Source organism: Dendrobates tinctorius, unplaced genomic scaffold (assembly GCF_039654945.1).
Source record: "Dendrobates tinctorius isolate UK_male_01 unplaced genomic scaffold, ASM3965494v1 ptg000133l, whole genome shotgun sequence".
Classification (NCBI taxonomy): Eukaryota; Metazoa; Chordata; class Amphibia; order Anura; family Dendrobatidae; genus Dendrobates; species Dendrobates tinctorius.
This window is the reverse complement of record NW_027361801.1, coordinates 4,556,040-4,578,167: the sequence shown is the minus strand read 5'-3', so window position 1 is coordinate 4,578,167 and position 22,128 is coordinate 4,556,040. Positions and strand designations below refer to the sequence as shown.

Genomic DNA, 22,128 nt, shown 5'->3' with positions numbered 1-22,128 from the left:
TAAGCCCCTGATGGAGGTGCCAGCAGCTGATAGGGCTAAAATGAGGTGACAGATTCCCTTTAACTGATTCATGGTCGACTGATGGCTGCACTCGTGCTGACGATCAAGTAAGGCCGCATTCACAAAGGACGGACATTTTTTGCTACAATGCTCAACACAATTGCATATTGAATTTACATGTGGATTTGCTGCAGATTGACCCAGGACGTCACTCCTTTTTCACAAAAGTGATCAATTTCAGTGAAAATCCGCAACAAAGACTCAACAGGACAAGCATGCTCACACTCCAGAATGGAAAGAGCTGAAAACTGGAGGAGAATTGTAACATCTGACTTCTTGTTGCAGATTTTAACTGTGCAAATATAATTGATAGCAATTCCATCCTATGTAGATTTACCCAAGCTACACACACTGCTACTTTATTCTGCTACGATCTGGGGTTCCTAGGGGTCAGACCCCAACACGGCTTAATGGAAACCCTGGAAAAATAAAACTTAACAGATGCTACAAATGGAGGACAGCTTACATTTACTAGTAGCTGTTTTATAGGAGTGTCAATGTTCTTTACATACAAAAAGGAAATAACTGAGCAGATGTCATGCTCCAAATTCCTAATATACAGTGTGCGAGAACCTGGATCCCAAGGGTGGCCTTCAGCTGCAGGGGTGGTATTTACATCCACATGGATGGGATGCACACAGAGAACATATCTCGGATCGGAGGATGATGGATTTACATCTGATTCTCACATCTGCTTGTAATTTAATCAAAGAAAGGGACCATTCCAAAAACATTTCTAATCTGCAGGCAACAAAAAATGATCTCTTCCCACATAAGTCTTACATCCATTCTCTCACCAGCAAAATCATGGGGGACCAGAGTAAAAATGCAGGCAACCTCAGCAGGGAATATTTCATTGAATGGTGATAATTCAAGTAAAGTTGGCCAACACCTTAGTACTATTGGATGAACACACATTTGGCCAACAGCTATTCATCCCAAGCCCCCAATACAGAAAAAAAGATAAGCCAGAGTCAGACATTTCTGGCGCTAGCTTATTTTATGGGAGAACAAGAAAGGATTGGGCATACAGAATTCCATATGCTTGATCCCCCCACATCTGTCTGTCGTGACACCACCATACACATTAGACGATTCCAGTCTGACAATGTTCATTTAATGTGTATGGCAGCTTCTACCGCAGTGCTTCCCAAACTCCAGTGCTCACGGACCCCTCGGGTCATGTTTTCAGGATTTCCAAAGAATTGCACAGATGGTGGAAATATCATCAAGGCATCAGGAATTCTCTCTCCTGTGTAACACTATGGAAATCCTGAAAACATGACCCGTGGGGTCCGTGAGGACTGGAGTTTGGGAAACACTGTTCTACAGCCTTAAAGGGATTGTCTAGAATACTTATTTTTCAAAGAGAGCACCCTAGCCTTAGGGCTGTGTGTGGCTTTACAGCTACAGCTTTGCACCATTATCTTTAAGTGTACTAAGCTGCCATATGAGACACAACCAGTAGATAAAATTGGCGCTGTTTTGATACCCCTTTAGAGAAATTAACATTTTTATTTACAGTGAGCTATCAAGGAGACCGATCACCGCTGCTCTTTGCTTACAAGCTCTTTGCTTGTAAGCAAAGAGCTGAAACCGGCCCGCATTAGGAGGCAACAGTGCGGTTCACAAATTGTGGTCACCTTCAAAACAATGCATACAAGCTCAATAGAAAATAGCACTGCAGTGTTGAATCTAGCAGTAGTGGTCGGTCTCCAAGGCGACGAGCTGTAAACAGAAGAAAAGTGAATATCTCAAGAACGGATGAAAATTTTAATAAGTGGTAAAAAGCAAAATTGCTTGTATTTAACAAGCACTATCTATGAACATAAGAATAATCCTTTAAACCTGATCCCATTTTAAAGTGAAATCAACACCAGCAGCTGACAATAACAAAGAAAGGTGATTTCGCTACCCCATGAAACTGCCAAATCTTTCATGGCGGTCAATACTATATATGCCTCAGGTGTCAAATCAGCTAGACCCCTCTATATACAGATGATGCAGACGACACACGCTGAGCACCACATACCTCCCGACTCATTCTCGGCAGGCGGACTGCCTCGTATTCGGGTTGCTTGCTTCAGTTTAATAGGCCCTCCTGCTAGGTGCTGACCTTTGGTGTATCCGTTCTGCATGTGTGAATTGGCAGCGATGTGCGCTTTGTGAGGGGAGGAGGGTGGGCTGTGCAGTTTGTTGTTGTTGTGGGCGCTAATCTGACGGTCTTTTAATTTTTTCCGAAGTTGCTCTTGCACTTTCATGCTTCTCTCGTCTCTCTGGGGGAAGTTCATCCTCCCGTGGGACCGTAGTTCTAAAGTGGGAAAAAGATGGACCATCAGTAACACAAGCAAAAAAATAAAGAAACATAAAAAAGTAGACATTAACAATCCTTCATTAAAAAAAAAATAATAATAATCTGAAGATTACTGTACAGCGCCAGTGTATGTCCTCTGCTGCTATCATTGTCTGGTACTGCTTACATCACATTGACGGCGCGGCAGCCAATCAGTGAGCTCAGCAGCTTTGAATGGCTTGTGCTGTCCTGTTACCTTGGGTAGAGCCAGAGAGCTCACCGATTGGCTGCAGCACTGTCACTGAGATATCAGCACTGCAGACAATAATGGACACTGGAAGCAGCTGAGACCGAGGGAGGGTAAGCGAACTTCAGTTTTTTTTATTTTTTTTTTATATATTTAACTGCAGCTGGGGGACAGAGGTTTTCCAAAATCAGAAAACCCCTTTAAGTCATGCGGTGTATTTACATTTAGATAGAGGTTCAGATATAAGGGGCTGCCTAAGTGCAACTACAGATTGTCTGTAATGTTGGGTTTTATCAATCACATTGTGGATGTAAGTATGCAACAAACCCAGAGAGAAGAATCTTGTAAAATGACTAACCTTGTTCCTGGAAAATATGTGGCGGGGGCGGTGGATGCTGGTGTATAAACTGAGGAGGCAGCTCTCCTGTGCCAGGCACTGGTGGGTACACGTGATGGGGAGGATGAGGGAGCAGAGCGGGGTGATGGTGCATGAAATGGGTGACGTGAGGTGGCGGTGCATGCATTGATGGATGGAACTCTGTCGAATGTGGCAAGACCAGCACTTTGCGCACTCCATTCTCTTCCACAACCTGTAACAATAGAGATATAGGATCAGCTCTCCAGCAATCACAATGATCTGCAACACACAATATTCTGCACAGTAGTATTCTTAAAGGGAACCTGTCACCAAGTCTAAAGAGGCCGGTTTTTGCTTTTATTGTTTTCATGCTGCTCCCCTGAATATTTTTTTAATCCTCTTTATATCCTCTGCAGTTCCAGAGATATGGGCCTTTTTACTTTATGCACATTTTTAATGTCTTTACAAGGGGGCATGGCTCAAATGATTCCTCGGGGGCTTGTCTTTACCTTTGGTGTAGATCATAAAAATTAGCAGTAAATATAAAGGCCCGTATCTCAATCTGAATGACAAATATAAAAAGAAAAACAAAAACTGGGTACTCAGGGGAACAAATAAAATAAAATAAGAGCAAACACTGGGCACTTTTGACCTTGTAACAGGTCCTCTTTAAAGGGTTTGTCCGATCAAAACCCTTAAGTTTGCGGTCACTCTGAGGCTGCAGGTTTATGAATCCCCCCGTGCACACACTGCAGTTATTCGCCAGTTACAGAACCGGGAAAGAAGAGTATGCATGAGTTATACATACCTCAAGCCAGTTGGCTGAGCCTCACTATCCTTACATTGTATGGAGCGAGGCCGCACACTCACTGGACGGCTAAGTCACTGCTCGGGGCGCAATCTCAGCTCAATTACAGTGTATGGAGCAAGGCCACGCCAACTGGCAGGGGATATGTATAACTCATACAGACACCAACAATGTCTTATGATGGTGGTCGCAATTGTGGCAGAGTCCAACCAAGGGAACAACTAAGGCTGGTTTCACACTTGCATTGGGCAGAGCTGCAGACGGCTGCATACTTCCTCCGTTAAGCCCTGCCCACTGCCGCACCTCTTCCATTCAGCTCCACTTACGTCAGCATGCGTCCTGCGTACCTATCTTTAACATTGAGTATACAGGCCATGCGAATGTATGCGGATGCCTCCGCATGCGTCGTTTTGATGCTGCGCCGAATGCAACATGTTGCATTTTGTTGCGGTCGGCGCAGCGTCAAAACGAAGCATGCAAAGGCATCCGCAAGGCTTGCGTACCCAAAGTTAAAGATAGGTACGCAGGACGCATTTTGTTGCGGTCGGTGCAGCATCAAAACGACGCATGCGAAGGCATCCGCATGGCCTGCGTAACCAATGTTAAACATAGGTACCTATGCCGACGTAGGTTAAGCTGAATGCAAGAGGTGCGGCATGGGCTGGGCTTAACGGAAGAAGTACGCAGCCATCCGCAGCTCTGCCCAACGCAAGTGTGAAACCAGCCTAAATTTAAAAAAAAAAGGGGGGGTGGGGGTTTTGAGGCGTCAGCTCACCAAAATAACGAAGATCAATGCAGGGAAAACTAGCAGTGCTGCAAAAATTGGAAAAGGGAGAAAAATGCCAGCATACAAATCTTCATAAATTCATTCTTTATTGTCTTATAAGTCACAGGGCGGTACGCAACTGATTACAAGCATGCGCATTTCAGACTACTGTAATTAGTCACTTCATGTCTAATGACAGCAGTCTGACAAGCATCTGCACTGCATGTCTAAAGAGAGCAGTCTGACATGTGTCTGCATTGCATCACTAACGACAGCAGTCTGACACGCATCTGCATTGCATGACTAACGACAGCCTTCTGAAACGCATCTGCATTGCATGACTAACAGCAGTCTGACACGCATCTGCATTGCATGACTAACGACAGCCTTCTGAAACGCATTTGCATTGCATGACTAATGACAGCCTTCTGAAACGCATCTGCATTGCATGACTAACAGCAGTCTGACACGCTTCTGCATTGCATGACTAACGACAGCAGTCTGACACGCTTCTGCATTGCATGACCAACGACAGCAGTCTGACACGTGTCTGCATTGTATGACCAACGACAGCAGTCTGACACGCGTCTGCATTGTATGACCAACGACAGCAGTCTGACACGCGTCTGCATTGCATGACTAACAGCAGTCTGACACGCATCTGCATTGCATGACTAACGACAGCCTTCTGAAACGCATTTGCATTGCATGACTAATGACAGCCTTCTGAAACGCATCTGCATTGCATGACTAACAGCAGTCTGACACGTGTCTGCATTGCATGACTAACGACAGCAGTCTGACACGCGTCTGCATTGCATGACCAATGACAGCAGTCTGACACGCGTCTGCATTGCATGACCAACGGCAGCAGTCTGACACGCGTCTGCATTGCATGACTACAGAGCAGTCTGACACGCGTCTGCATTGCATGACCAACGACAGCAGTCTGACACGCGTCTGCATTGCCTGACTAAAGCCAGCAGTCTGACACGCGTCTGCATTGCATGACTAAAGAGCAGTCTGACACGCTTCTGCACTGCATGACCAACGACAGCAGTCTGACACGCGTCTGCATTGCCTGACTAAAGCCAGCAGTCTGACACGCGTCTGCATTGCCTGACTGAAGACAGCAGTCAGACATGCGTCTGCACTGCATGACCAACGACAGCAGTCTGACACGCGTCTGCATTGCCTGACTAAAGCCAGAAGTCTGACACGCGTCTGCATTGCATGACTAACGACAGCCTTCTGAAACGCATTTGCATTGCATGACCAACGACAGCAGTCTGACACGCTTCTGCATTGCATGACCAACGACAGCAGTCTGACACGCGTCTGCATTGCATGACCAACGACAGCAGTCTGACACGCGTCTGCATTGCATGACCAACGACAGCAGTCTGACACGCGTCTGCATTGTATGACCAATGACAGCAGTCTAACACGCTTCTGCATTGCATGACCAACGACAGCAGTCTGACACGCGTCTGCATTGTATGACCAACGACAGCAGTCTGACACGCTTCTGCATTGCATGACCAACGACAGCAGTCTGACACGCGTCTGCATTGTATGACCAACGACAGCAGTCTGACACGCGTCTGCATTGCATGACCAACGACAGCAGTCTGACACGCGTCTGCATTGCATGACCAATGACAGCAGTCTGACACACGTCTGCATTGCATGACCAACGACAGCAGTCTGACACGCGTCTGCATTGTATGACCAATGACAGCAGTCTAACACGCTTCTGCATTGCATGACCAACGACAGCAGTCTGACACGCGTCTGCATTGCATGACCAACGACAGCAGTCTGACACGCGTCTGCATTGCATGACCAACGACAGCAGTCTGACACGCGTCTGCATTGCATGACCAACGACAGCAGTCTGACACGCGTCTGCATTGCATGACCAATGACAGCAGTCTGACACACGTCTGCATTGCATGACCAACGACAGCAGTCTGACACGCTTCTGCATTACATGACTACAGAGCAGTCTGACACGCGTCTGCATTGCATGACCAACGACAGCAGTCTGACACGCGTCTGCATTGCCTGACTAAAGCCAGCAGTCCGACACGCGTCTGCATTGCATGACTAAAGAGCAGTCTGACACGCTTCTGCACTGCATGACCAACGACAGCAGTCTGACACGCGTCTGCATTGCCTGACTAAAGCCAGCAGTCTGACATGCGTCTGCATTGCCTGACTGAAGACAGCAGTCAGACATGCGTCTGCACTGCATGACCAACGACAGCAGTCTGACACACGTCTGCATTGCATGACCAACGACAGCAGTCTGACACACGTCTGCATTGCATGACCAATGACAGCAGTCTGACACGCGTCTGCATTGCATGACCAACGACAGCAGTCTGACACGCTTCTGCATTACATGACTACAGAGCAGTCTGACACGCGTCTGCATTGCATGACCAACGACAGCAGTCTGACACGCGTCTGCATTGCCTGACTAAAGCCAGCAGTCCGACACGCGCCTGCATTGCATGACTAAAGAGCAGTCTGACACGCGTCTGCATTGCCTGACCAACAACAGCAGTCTGACACGCGTCTGCATTGCATGACCATCGACAGCAGTCTGACACGCGTCTGCATTGCATGACCAACGACAGCAGTCTGACACGCGTCTGCATTGCATGACCAACGACAGCAGTCTGACACGCGTCTGCATTGCATGACCATCGACAGCAGTCTGACACGCGTCTGCATTGCATGACCATCGACAGCAGTCTGACACGCGTCTGCATTGCATGTCTAAAGACAGCAGTCTGACACGCGTCTGCATTGCATGACCAACGACAGCAGTCTGACACGCGTCTGCATTGCATGTCTAAAGACAGCAGTCTGACACGCGTCTGCATTGCATGACCAACGACAGCAGTCTGACACGCGTCTGCATTGCATGACCAACGACAGCAGTCTGACACGCGTCTGCATTGCATGACCAACGACAGCAGTCTGACACGCGTCTGCATTGCATGACCAACGACAGCAGTCTGACACGCGTCTGCATTGCATGACCATCGACAGCAGTCTGACACGTGTCTGCATTGCATGACCAACGACAGCAGTCTGACACGCGTCTGCATTGCATGACCAACGACAGCAGTCTGACACGCGTCTGCATTGCATGACCAACGACAGCAGTCTGACACGCGTCTGCATTGCATGACCAACGACAGCAGTCTGACACGCGTCTGCATTGCATGACCAAAGACAGCAGTCTGACACGCGTCTGCATTGCATGACCATCGACAGCAGTCTGACACGCGTCTGCATTGCATGACCAACGACAGCAGTCTGACACGCGTCTGCATTGCATGACCAACGACAGCAGTCTGACACGCGTCTGCATTGCATGACCAACGACAGCAGTCTGACACGCGTCTGCATTGCATGACCAACGACAGCAGTCTGACACGCGTCTGCATTGCATGACCAACGACAGCAGTCTGACACGCGTCTGCATTGCATGACCATCGACAGCAGTCTGACACGTGTCTGCATTGCATGTCTAAAGACAGCAGTCTGACACGCGTCTGCATTGCATGACCAACGACAGCAGTCTGACACGCGTCTGCATTGCATGACCAACGACAGCAGTCTGACACGCGTCTGCATTGCATGACCAACGACAGCAGTCTGACACGCGTCTGCATTGCATGACCAACGACAGCAGTCTGACACGCGTCTGCATTGCATGACCAACGACAGCAGTCTGACACGCGTCTGCATTGCATGACCAACGACAGCAGTCTGACACGCGTCTGCATTGCATGACCAACGACAGCAGTCTGACACGCGTCTGCATTGCATGACTGAAGAGCAGTCTGACACGCGTCTGCATTGCATGACCAACGACAGCAGTCTGACACGCGTCTGCATTGCATGACCAGCGGCAGCAGTCTGACACGCGTCTGCATTGCATGACCAGCGGCAGCAGTCTGACACGTGTCTGCACTGCATGTCTAAAGACAGCAGTCTAACACGCGTCTGCATTGCATGACCAATGACAGCAGTCTGACACGTGTCTGCATTGCATGACCAACGACAGCAGTCTGACACGCGTCTGCATTGCATGACCAATGACAGCAGTCTGACACGCGTCTGCATTGCATGACCAACGACAGCAGTCTGACACGCGTCTGCACTGCATGTCTAAAGACAGCAGTCTGACACGCTTCTGCATTACATGACCAACGACAGCAGTCTGACACGCTTCTGCACTGCATGTCTAAAGACAGCAGTCTGACACGCATTTGCTTGTAATCAGTTGGTTTCGGAGTAGTGACTAATACTTTTCTATATTAAAGAATGATTTTGTGAAGCTTTGGATGCTAGAATTTTTCTCCATTTTCCACTATCCGGTCCATGCACACATCCTTATCCGGGTGCCTCTGGCGACTTCTATGTACTAATGGCAGATAAGGATGGTTCGCATTGTTGTGGTTCCGCTACTGAATGGCAACTGGATCAGAGTAGTGTGACTTTTTATGCTCATTTCTCGTGATTACATATCATCTGGGCCATGTAATGGAATGAATGAACATTATAGGTACATGCAGCATTTACATATTTTCCAGTCAGGTTTCCAACCGCTGAAAGGATGGGAAATACTTAAGAACCAACCACAAATTCTACATAATAAGCACAATATAAAGAAAATTCTTTTAAAATGCACAGATATAAATGTAAGACAGCAGGCCTAAAATTTGTGGGGAAAATACATGTTTTTTTTACCAGTTAAAGTGAATGTATCAGTATTAGGGCAATTTGGCTCTTGGATGGGAGCACTGGAAACTGCCTTTTACTACCCAACATCTGTGGTTCTTCTTTGATTAGCGGACCCGGCGCAACGTCATTATTGACGTGACCCATATGTGAGGTCAAGCCAGGCTGCATAATCAAAAGAAGAGCCACAAATGTTGTCAGCTAGGAGGTGGATCACACAGGGCTTGTCCAGTGGTCACACATCGATGTACCCGATGGGCCGGGTCTTGCAAACTGAATTGCACCAGCTCTAATCAGAAATAATAATAATTGAAGCCAAAAACTGAGCTTAACAGCATTTAGAGGTTAGTTTTACAGTAGCCAAATGCACCATACTGAATTACAATAGCTCTGACCTCTACAGAAGTATTTTCTTGGGAAACTGATCTGTGCAAAGGCATTTTCCTCCCTGTGCTGGCAATGAGGCTGTCGGAAAGTCATCTGTACAAAGCTATAAGAATAAAGTGTGTTTTTTTTCTAACTTTCACTTCTTTGTTGCTGAGAAATCAGGGTTCAAAGTTTTTTGCACCTAAATATTCTAAAATAGGCAAATAGATTTCACTGCGGGGCGTGTACTTCTTCCTCTTTCTGACACTGACCAATCATAAATAGGCAGCAACACACAGGGAGAAAAAGAATATCCCCCTACTATAGCTTAGTACAGGTTACTCGTGTGTGTGACATAATGACAGTCTGCTCTTCTCACTGCAGAGTGATGACATGCTGGAACATAGCTGACCTGAGTGTGATTAACTGAACGCTCTGACCTCCAGCAGCAAGTGCGTGTGTTTGTGCATGTGGACGCGAGTGCGTGCGTGCTCGAGAGAAGAGAAAGTATAGCATAGATGGCAGCACTAAAATTGGTAATGTGTATTGGGTCTTGACAATAAAACAAATTTGAACTTCAGAGGAGGGCTACTAGAAGTGTTTGAGATGAGACTCAACATCTGCTGTACTACCCCTACCCTCACACTGACTAACAGATGAGAGCTTCAAGCTTTCAATCACACTCAGGTCTGTTGTGCTCCAGCACGTCACCACTCTTGCACTAAAAAAACAAAAAAACAAAAAAAAAAACCTAATAGGTACAAATACTTTGATAGCTAATATATCCACAACGGAGAAGCACAAAAAAAAAAAAAAAGTTGTATTCTAATTGGCAGCGAATATTACACTGTGTCTCCGATTCAACATAAAAAATTTGGTAAAAGATCCTCCTTAAACAATTTGTCACTTTCGGATCACATTTTCTAAAAGAAAACTCCGGTTCCTGCTTTCTCTACATTCGAAGATTGCTCAATTTCATTGCAGCATTTCCTACACAGGCCAAACAAGGACTTGATTGTGATGCCAAAAAACGTTCAAAGTTCCCATCAGGGGGAGATAAAAGCAAAAGGTCCGATCAATGTGCATCACAAAGCTCTGCAAGCATGCCTTCCTAGCAGATGGAAACTTGGGAGGCCCTTACGCAACTATCCCATCACAAGTTTATCAAATACTAGGTAACGTTAAAGGGGTTCTCTCACCAATAACATTTATCACCTATCCACAGGATGGAAGATACATGCATGAGTTGTAGGTACTGACCACAAGGACCCTTGGTAACACGTTTGGGGCCTCTGTCTCCCATGAAAATGGAACCATTTGACCACAGCTTATAAACATGTACTGTAGACAAAGCACACATGTAATTTGCACCCAAAAATGTTGTGAAAAAGAAACAAAAAACAGATAATTTGATCGCAGTATTTTTACTGAAAAGAAAGCAGGTTTTGGCTGCAAATAAACTGAGTGTGAACATAGCTTTAGGCTAAGCCCAGATACATGTCTCCGTATCAAAAGAGAAAAATCTGCAGTTTTCCATACAAGAATGAGCATTCTTTTTTTTCCCGTGTGCAATTAAATTAAAATTACTGTATATACTCGAGTATAAGCCGAGTCACCTAATTTTGCCACGGAAAACTGGGTAAGCTTATTGACTCGAGTATAAGCCGAGTATGCATTGTCCCCTTATCCCTGTCCTGCTATGCGTGGCTCCCCCCGTCCTGTCCTGCTATGTGTAGCTCCCCCCGTCCTGTTCTACTATGTGTGGCTCCCCCCCCGTCCTGTCCTATCGTTGTATGCATGGCTCACACACGCCCTATTCACCCTCCTTGCGCCATCACTGTAACTCCGTTGTCCCGGCGCGGCAGCTCTCCTGTGCCGAGTGGTCACGTGGTACTGCTCATTAAGGTAATGAATAAGTGCTCCACGCCTATGGGAGTGGAGATGCATGCATATTCATTACTTTAATGAGTGGTACCATGTGACCACAGGAAGAGCTGCCGGGACGGAGATGCAGAGACGGCGTGAGGAGGGTGAGTATGATGTCTTTTGTTAGGCTAGTTTCACACTAGAGCTTTTGAGCGCAGCGACGGCCTGCGCACGGCCGCCACTAAGCCCCGCCCCCTGCCGCGACCTCCGCCGGTAGCTCCGCCTACCGGCGCATGACGCTTCCTGCGTCCCTTATCTTTATCACTGGGGGCGCAGGCCGTGCGCAATATGCGTTTGGCGGCGCATGCGTCCTTTTGACGGTGCGCCGACCTGCGCCAAACGCAACCTCCTGCAGTTTGGTTGCGCTCGGCGCACCGTCAAAAAGGCGCATGCGCCACCAAACGCATATTGCGCACGGCCTGCGCCCCCAGTAATAAAGATAGGGGACGCAGGACGCATGCAGCGTCATGCGCCGGTAGGCAGAGCTACCGGCGGAGGCGCGGCAGGGGGCGGGGCTTAGCGGCGGCCGTGCGCAGGCCGTCGCTGCGCTCAAAAGCGCTAGTGTGAAACTAGCCTTAGCCAGCAGCTGCAGCTGTCACTGTGCCACAGTCATCGGTTCCGGCCGCTGCTCCCCCTCCGGCTTTCTGGACAATGACTTGTGTATAAGCCGAGGTGGGCGTTTTCAGCACAAAAAAAATTTGATGAAAATCTTGGCTTATACACGAGTGTATACGGTACTTCTGTAGGGTAAAAAAAATTGAGCCTGGCAGATCTTTTCTTATGAACCATATTAACCGTGTTTGTCACCATAAGAATAAAATAATAATACCATAAAAACGAGAAGGTGAATTATACCTGAGACACATAACCAGGCGGCACAAATATAGGAGGCATGGAGCCATTTGGCGACATCATAGGAACATGTGCTGGACCTATAAAAGAGAAGAAAAGAAAAAAGGGTTTTACAACAGAGTTTAAATTGGCACTGGAGGCATTATAAACCATTTATTATGGAACTGTTCAATCAACTGGGGCATTAAATCAGTAATACATTGCCGCAATTACCCAAAACAGTGATAGTTCTATGCATAGAAATAGGGGACTCAAATTTACTGCACTTAAAAAATGAAAAATACCTTCACTCTCCTGACTTAAAAATGACGTTATCTGGGTTTATATATTAAAAAAAAAAGTTTAGCAAAGATGGTTTTATGTAGAAAACCATCAGTGGTTAAGTGACATCACTAAACATCTCAGTATCCGTTAAAAGGGCGGCTGTGCTGATAACTAGGCCTGCAGTTCCAGGAAGTTCTTGTGGTCGGTCTATAGACGACATTTCATTCACATAAGAGGAAACCCTAGGAATTGAGAGAGCGAACATTCAGTCACACTGCTTACCTGGGATACACTGAAAGTGTCCATCTTCTGTGCGGATTGTGAAGGTTTCCCCGGGGTTTACTTGCACCACAATTACCTGCAAATAAAGAGGCTGTTTGGAATAGTTCGAGCTTTCACCAGTGTCAAAAATATATTTCTTTCATTACATTTAAAGGATTGGAAAAAACATGGCAGCTTTCTTCCAACAGCAGAACCACAACTGTCCATAGGTTGAATCTGGTAATGGTGCTCAGGTCAACTGAAGTCAACTGGGTTGAGCTGCAATACACAAAGCCTGTGGACAAATGGTTTAAGCAGAAGCAGCCACGTTTTTTTTTTTATCCCTGTACAACGGCTATAAAAGATTATCAAACCCTATATCAATTTTTTACAAACAGCTGATAATGTTTTAAATCTAAGATGACCTTATCATTCCCCATATGCTCCAGTGCCAATCCTTTACTAGTCCTCCACCGGTCTCCGTTCTTTCAGCAATGAAAGGTCAACAAGCCTTGTGACTCCTATAGCAAATTACTGGGCACAAAGGTGACCTTGGAGGTATTGACACCTGTCACATGATATTGACAAAGTCCAAACAGAGACCAGTGGGAAATCACAGAAATGTTCATACCATGCAACAGCAGTGAGTACTACTATTTTGTTTTTTATATTTTGGTGGGTTGTAAAAAATAAAAAATATTGGGGTTGATCAACCCTTTTAAATTTTCTGTCTAGATCAAAGATGTTAAACACAGAGGGCCAAAATTAAAAATTTGGACAAAGTCAAGGACCAACCTTGATATTTATTTTTTTAAAGTGTCTACTACAATTGAGGAAGTTATTCATGAATCTTTTCATATGGAAATAAACTTTAAATGGGTTTTCTCACCAAGTACATTTTAATTGATAAATCTTAGAATAAAATATACAGTATCACAAATGGCGCACGCTGGAATAATATCATGTCATGAATGTCATGAAGGTGTAGCACAAAGCATATGGCACAATTGCCCAATTTAAATATGTAATTACAAAGCTTAAAAATCCTTGAATTAATACAGATAATGTGCCCCCCCCAGGCTCCGTATGATACCCCTACAGTGAATTCCTCCACACACATTGTATGATGACCCTACTGTACCCCCCCCAGCAAAATATGGAGACACCACCACAGTGTAATTCCCGAACTGTGATCCCCCACAGTATAATGGGTCCCACAAATTCGTTCACACAGAATGGACCCTACATTCTCGTCCATACAGAATTGGCCCCACATAGTTCTCTATACAGATTAAATGGGCCTCACAAAATCCTCTATACAGTACAATGGAGCCCACATAGTCCTTCACACAGTATATTGTGATCTCCTCCATACAGAATAATGGGCCCCACATAGTCTTCTATACAGTGTAATAGGCCTCACATAATCCTCTATACAGTATAATGGTCCTCATATAGTCCTCTATACAGTACAATGGACAACACAGTCCGTCACACAGAATAATGGGCTCTACATTGTCTTCCACACAGAATAGTCCTCCATACAGTATAATGGCCACAGACACAGGATGTCAATACAGTTTTGAAAGTGTGATGCCGAAGGGGATGGGAGGGCGGTGCTGTTGTTGAGGGCCAGATTTGGCCCACAAGCCAGAGTTTTACAGTGTGGTCCTGATGAACCCATAAATGCAGCTAGCGAGAAACAAGTGAGTGTTTTGAGCAGGCTACCAAAACATTGTCTTTGAAAAGTTGATCATATCATTTTTTCAGTCTTCCACTTTACTAGTTCTAGTCTGACAGATACCAATGGTGACTCCTCCAATTTTAATGCACATTTCTCTACATAAAGCTCAGGAAAAAATGTATCCATGTCTTAGCTAGACAGTGTAGAATTCAGCAATAAGGAGACAGTCTGAGCTTTCAAAGTAAAAAAAAAAAAATAAAATCAATAAAAGTTAGATGCTTGCCTAGAAAGTTCTGCAGTTTATCCAGCTTCAACTTCACAGAAAAGTCCTGCAATGTGTGGCCATTACGTAAGTAATCAGGTACAGAAGGAAGAATTGGTGACGGTTCTTCGTGTAACACTTGTACAGTGCCAAGAAAACATCTGAATTTTTTGAAGTAATTTAAAAGATCAAAGAAGTGACCTAGTATGGACTGATGGACAACCTCCAGCACCGGTATCATGGTCTGCTAGTTTTATTAAAAGAATGTAAACTCCGAGCTCACCAGACAGCACAAGGGCCCAGTACCCCAAAGAATTCAGCGGTGGCTGTGCCAAAAGATCTGCTGCTGCTCTTTTTAAGGATACAGGCACATACATAAAAAAACTACTATTATTTTACATTAGAGCAAAGGACAATCATTGTCACCAAAACTGGTGCAAGGAAGCCCCCATCCAGTTCTACTGGCCTCCAAGAGGGCGAGAATGACCAAACAAAGGAAGGAGAGAATGACCAAAGAAAGGAATGAGCGAAAAGAGAGAATTGTTGGGGTCAGCAGTGAAAATAATTATATCACTTATCCAAAAGACAGGTGATATCTTGTACATCGCTGGTAGTCCAACTACAGGGACCAGCAGAATGGGACACTTTGATCTCAGTTAGCATGAGCGGCACTGCACATGATCTACCTCCAATCCATTCATTCATAACGGGGTTTTTTTCCCACCAGCTGCATAGAAAATAAATTAATCGGGCATCTGACCTTCCCCTCAGTTCTGTAATAGGGATAAAAACTTCTCCTTTTGCTGATCAGTGAAGGTCTTTGCTGTTGGAGCCACAGTGATCAGTAAGTTATTAACTATCTTAAGGATAAGTGATAACTTTTAAATGCCTTTAAGTCATCACCAGAAAGAAGGCAAAGCTAGACCTTCCATCTGTCAGTTTCTAAGATATGGTTTTGAATTAAAATAAAGAGAAGACAAAATTCTACTTTTATGTGCTATGAAAAATCTTTTTGCAGAGTTTTCGGAGCAGAAATTAAGTGAAGTCTCAAAGTTTCGGAGGAAGTCTTGAGATCTAGAGGAGGGTTTTGGAGAGTTTCTGCTCCATAAAATCCTCAGTGTGCACATAGCCTGAGAGAAATTGTGTAATATCAGTAAAGGAAGAGCATATCAGAAGTCGGAAATAATTAGATGTCATTACGCATCATGTGATGACAATACATTGACCACCAGCTACTTCAGAACAAAAGCCCAAAATGTATCATGACAGCACACTTGAAAATCATCCCATCATGACTAAGAGGCTGCACAGTGACTCGAAGAAACATGAATTTCAGGGGTTCTCACATCACTCAGTGATATCTTGAAACCTCCCTAATGCTTGAATAAAAAGGTTCCTGCCCCAGTGAAGTCTACGGAGTAGTGTTAACAGTTACCTGCACAGGGGGTACAGGCAGAAAACCCTGTGCATGCTACAGTCTTATATTTTTCCAGATAGCAGAGCAGGGGTGTTGAGGGAAAGTGGTAGGACTCCGAGCAACTTGATAAGGGTTGTCTAATCACAGATATTTATGCCATAAAGTTCTAATACACGCAAGTCCTACCTCTTATATATAAACGGCTGAGCATGCATGTTTGTTTCAGTAAGAAAACTGAAATAAATGGTGGCCATAACAACACATCAGATTGTCCCCTTAAAGGGAACTTGTCATCATGAAAATGCCATCCAATTTGCAGGCACCATGTTATAGAGCAGGGAGAGATGAGCTGATTGAAATATAGTTATGCGGGAAAAGATTCAGTATAACCCGAGTTTACATCATTTCATCGTCTGCTCTTTGGGATTTTCGAACCAGTGGGCGGTCCTAGCAGTGATGACAGCCTTCCTTGTATAGGCGTACATACAGAGTTAGACCCACCCACTGGACTCAAGTTCTTAGAAAGAGCAGCGGATTAAATGATGAAAATACAGGATTATACTGAATCTTCTCTCACAAAAACTATATATTAATCTACTCAACTCCTCCTACTCTATAACATGGAGCCTACAGACTGCTCCTTCATTGCGACAAGTTCCATTTAAGCCAGTCAGACTTCTTTCCATGGGAAAAAAAGGCCATTGGCAAACGGGTTGCTCACATAAACTTGTATCCCTGTCTAAAACTAACTGTGTAAAAGGCTTCTGCAGTAAAGGATCAGCAGGAAAAAAAGCTGAAATGTATATTTTAATATTTTAGGTGCTTTACAAGAAACATCAGGAAACTACATGAGCAATAATAACCAAGAAGCAGTAGAATCAATCTAAAAATATAAAAGAAAACAAGTGGGTTATTGCAGGAAAGTTTCCCTATCTGTTCCCAGAAGTCACCGGTAATTTGAAAGACAGGCATCAGGAAATATGCGATATGCATGTGCTCAATTAATCTAACTCCATAGGAACCGAGAGGGCGAAGCATGAGCCAGAAAATAAGGCCACGCCCAAAACAGAATGATTGGACTCCGCCCCCTAGGGCCCTATAGTAGGTATAACACACTGCTCCTGTAAAGTAAAATGTGCCATCATTAAAATTACAAAAAGTAACACACGAGTGCGCCAAATTTATTATGTGTTTTAGAGACGTTTGAAGGGTAGCTAACCAATGGGGATTCTAAAGTTGGAGGTCTGACTAACCGCTGGCACCCCTGGCAATCATTTAATGGGGGTCGCCGCAATCGCGCAACCACTGAAGCCTCTTATGTGTTAATGAAAGTCTAACAGCAGGTGCTGTACTTTTCCAGGCAGCGATGCCAACTATTGCCCCAAGATAACCATGATGCATGCAAGCAAGTGATGGCCCAAGATGAATGGTAAGGGGGTGGTAGATATGAAAAGTTTAAACCCCACAAATTGCCTATACCCAGAAAATGTCTTAAATTTAAAAAATTGGAAACTTTTTAAGGCTGTATTTATACATCGGTGAAGTATGGACCATGATGCACGGACCGACCATGGGTCTCCCAACACAAATTCACCAATCTCATTGTCATATATAAAACTACTGAGTCCCAGGCCTAGTTCGTACATCGTGATCCATATGTAAGGTTCAGCCAGGGCAGTAGTCGTGACTGAGGTAAACAACCCAGGCGCGTCCTGGTCTCCCATCACATACACATCACAGTTCTCTGTCAGCATACCATTCTTCTCACCTTCAGGGCCTTCCCTAGGTGGCAGTATATTTTGTCCATAAATTTTGGCATAAACTGAGTCACAGTCCAATTCCAACTTTAAACAAGAAACTTTACTTTTATACCTTCTCAGTCCATTCACTTCAGTTACAGCATATCAGGTAACACAGTTTGCCTCCTCTTCTTTCCCTATATTCTCACTATCAATTTCCAGAACATTCCCGGGTCTTCCCATCCCAGTCAGCTTCACAGCATCCTCCCCCCTGTCCAGCTTCGCCTTCTTTGAGAGTTCCCCTGTCTGTTTCGCCCCAGACAAAAGGGCATCTGCACACATAGCAAGCTGCCACATGATAAATTTTATAAAGCCTGCCCTGCTGCAAACTCTGTCATTCTGTTCTCTGCTGCTGTATGTTGTGCTGTTATTCTCTTTGGCCCTCCGGCCCGGAACGGCTGGGCTACCATCTTCACAATGTTACGGGGCTAACTGCCCTGTCAGGGCTTCCCTAGCCCAACTGACAAAAATGCCGGATGCTCCCCAGCTTAACCACAGTTAGCCCCTCCTACATTTACTATTTGCATTCTGAGCATAACTTTAGCTCCATCTAGAGGACTAAATAGGTTACTACACTTTCCCTACCATAAAGCAAATACATTTGTAAAACCAAACATTAATATATACATGCAGGATGGTCTCGTTAACCCCTTACACATACATGGACATCTGAAGGTTGCCCCCAATGTATCGGCTTACCCAAAGTGTTCCCTCCAAGAACCAGCTCATTCTTTACTCTCCACCAGAAGCTCATCATACACACAGATGTAAGTTTCAAAATGCGACTTGTTGATACCCGGAGGACAGAACTTGAACTTTCAAAGTAAATAAGTGCATAAACCAGATGGGAGGATGCACAGCTAGCAGCACCTGAATAATTACAGTGGGGCTAGCCAGACAGTCAGGGGGCAGGAGGTCTCAAGACCCATAGAGAACAACTCAAAGGTCCAAATTATGGGATAACACTGGTTCTTCACACCTGCACTTCTGTGCTCTCCAATACAAGGTGAGACAACATGGAGGCCTCACGATGTAGAAAAGATGAACGACTCATGCTTTCAATAAAAACAAAAAACCAAACGTATTTCTAGTTTCTAACAGCTGCTGGTTTCTGAGTGTGGCCCGTCTGTCACAGGCGGGTATTTCAGAGAAACGCTAAACAATTAGAAGCTTATTTCAGCTGTACTTCTTGCGCAACTGGAGGCTTTAAAAACAAGAAAACATCTGCTTCACAGTTGCAGAGAAGCAATTTGTCCATTCGAGCTGCCAATGCGAGTTTATTTGCGTTGAAATTCATTTCAGACTCGTTTGTACAATCAACAGTTTTTTACATAAAAAAATTGAAAAAAAAAATATTCTGATGAAAAAGAATTGGAGAGTTTGAGGCGAGCTATAAATTTCAACGTTACTGCGAGATTTATGGCATTGTTCCTGGCTGCCGCTACCCACATGTAATTAGCGGTGTGAAGTCATGGAAAATAATAACGAGGGAGCCAATACAAGTGGCGAGTTCTCAGACATCATTCCCTATTACTGCGCACTGCGAACAGTGAGAAGGGCAATGACGTCTTAAAGGGGTACTGCAAATAATGCTGGGGGGGGGGCTAATCAAATGCTTGAATGGTGTGATAATTAACCTGGAATCTACCTAATGAGGACAAAATTACATCACCAAGTTGTAGATAGTCTGTCAGCACAAAATGACTGCTCAGACCAAGCACAGTGCAACTTCCCATATACGTTTTCCATCTGGCGTCCGAAAAGCCAAAGCTGGGCCTCAAGGAAACGGTGGGTGTTGACAGATGGAAAACAAATAGGTGGGAAGGTAGACTAAACTGCTCAGCCTCAGCAAGGGTGAACCCAGCTCTTGCTCTTGGCTTGAAGACTCAATTCAATAGTAACGTGTAGACCTGAACCCGAGAGATAGCTACTTGTACAGAGCTGCACGATTTTAGATGCTGGTCAGTCTAACTCTCCTCTGGATGTGTTATACGCTGGAATCTCCACCTTCCACAGGGAATACAGAAAAGGAGGTAAAAGCACCCAGCACACCCACAAAATGATGGCGCCATCTTCTACTACAAAGTCAAAAACAACACATACAAAAAAAAGTACACACCGCGCTCTGTTCTGGTTTAGTTGCTTCTGCCTGAATCACTGGAAAAAAAAAAAAAAAAAAAAAGGTTCCGACGTGCCCCTGACAAGTCAATCACTACATATTGGGCACCTGTATTTTTATAGGGGGGCAAGAAAAGATGAATATAAAGCATAAAAAGAGTGAATGTCTCACAAGGGGAAGAATGTCAGAAATCCCATTTTTCAGGGATTTAGTTGAAAAAGTGCCGGAAGGAATACCATCAAACCATTGCTAAACGCAGCGAGTACTTTGCCTAAAAAGAGCAGTACATTTTACTTTCTTGCTAAAAAACTTTCCACCTGCAGCCCCCAGGATGGATCAGAACTCATGGACACCGCTTCAACATGCAGTAAACTACCGGTATATGTTTAATAAAAAAATACTTTCTATTGTATTTCTACTTTCTCAAGGTTTTATGACCAAAACTGGTAATACAGAACTATTAGGCTATGTTCACACGTTGCGTTTTTGCTGCTTTTTTTATCTGCAGGCACAACCTGCTCTCTTGGCACTAAAGAAGCTGCTTACAAAAATCAGGTATGTTTTGTCTCTTGTGCATGCAGATAGAGTTTAGTGCAATTAAAAAAAAACCATGCTGCAACTTCCAGAGGTTTTTGCACCTAAAACGCAGCAAAACCTGATACCTGTGTTTTTGCAAAAAAAAAAAAAAAAAAGCTGAAAGAATTGAAGCAGTTTGCAAAAACACAGCAGTTTTCACATACCTTTTGCCGGTCTGTAAAACACAGCTTAAAATTTGCATAAAACACACAGCAAAAACACAATGTGTCAACATAGCCTAGGCTGTGTGCACAGATATTTTTTGCTTCCTTTGTCCAGTGCAGATTTTTCACAAAACCTGCAGGGTTTCCTGATGCCAGCAAAGTGAATGAGCATCCTGAGGTCTCATACACATGTTGCTTATTTGCGACTTGCAGATTTCGTGCAGATATAAATCTGCAGCATGTCAATTCTTTCCGCAGATTTCTGCGGAATGGGGAAAAATCTGCAACAAAAACACATGTGTAAGAAAAAAAAACAAAACAAAAAATAGAATTAGACTTACCGGTAATTCGGTTTCTAGAAACCTTCCACGACAGTCACCTTGGAGGTTGTCTCCCCGCCCTAATGGGGGACAGGAAACACAAAGAAGTTAAATAACCCTCCCTTTCCTGCTACCTCCAGTGTTTTTTCTGGACATACTAGCATGAATAGTTACCGCCAGTAGAGCAGGAATCGTCCGGTAAGATATTAGACAGGGAGGGAAATTAGTGCTGTCGTGGAAGGTTCCTAGAAACCGAATTACCGGTAAGTCTAATTCTATTTTCTCCAGTCACCTTCCACGACAGTCACCTTGGAGTTATATCAACACTAATTTTTAGGGAGGGACTACGGCTTGCAGAACACGTCTGCCAAATGTTAGATCCCTATTAAAATTCAGTCTATAGTGTCTGGTAAAGGTGTGTACAGAGGACCAAGTGGCAGCTCTGCATATCTCCACCAAAGACGCGTTCCCTCTTGCTGCCCATGATGTAGCGACTGATCGGGTGGAGTGGGCCTTTAGCATCTCGGGAGGAGAGAGATCTCTTGATGAATATGCCAGGGAGATGGACTGCTTGATCCAACTTGCTATCGTGTTTTTTGCCGCCTTCTTTCCCTTATTCCGCCCTGAATACTGAATGAACAGGTTTGGGTCGATTCTCCAATCCCTAGTTAGTTCAAGGTAATGGAGGACCACCCTGCGAACATCCAGGGAGTAGAACCTTTCTTCCTTCGTATTAGAAGGATTTGGGCAGAATGAGGGCCACTCAATTTCCTGGCCTCGATGGAAGTCTGACACCACTTTGGGTATAAAGGAGGGGTCTAG

At 44.8% G+C, this 22,128-nt stretch overlaps 1 protein-coding gene across 1 annotated transcript in view; it reads right to left on the bottom strand.

Moving 5' to 3' along the window:
- Positions 1–22,128, bottom strand: part of LOC141048075 (fibronectin type-III domain-containing protein 3A-like) — a 131,940-nt gene that overhangs the window by 36,344 nt on the left and 73,468 nt on the right. Inside the window, exons 3-6 of the mRNA XM_073543448.1 lie at positions 12,987–13,062; positions 12,444–12,520; positions 2,959–3,190; positions 2,093–2,371 (exon numbers count right to left, since the gene is read on the bottom strand). Coding sequence (XP_073399549.1) covers positions 2,093–2,371; positions 2,959–3,190; positions 12,444–12,520; positions 12,987–13,062 — 664 coding nt within the window. The remainder of the gene's footprint in view (positions 1–2,092; positions 2,372–2,958; positions 3,191–12,443; positions 12,521–12,986; positions 13,063–22,128) is intronic.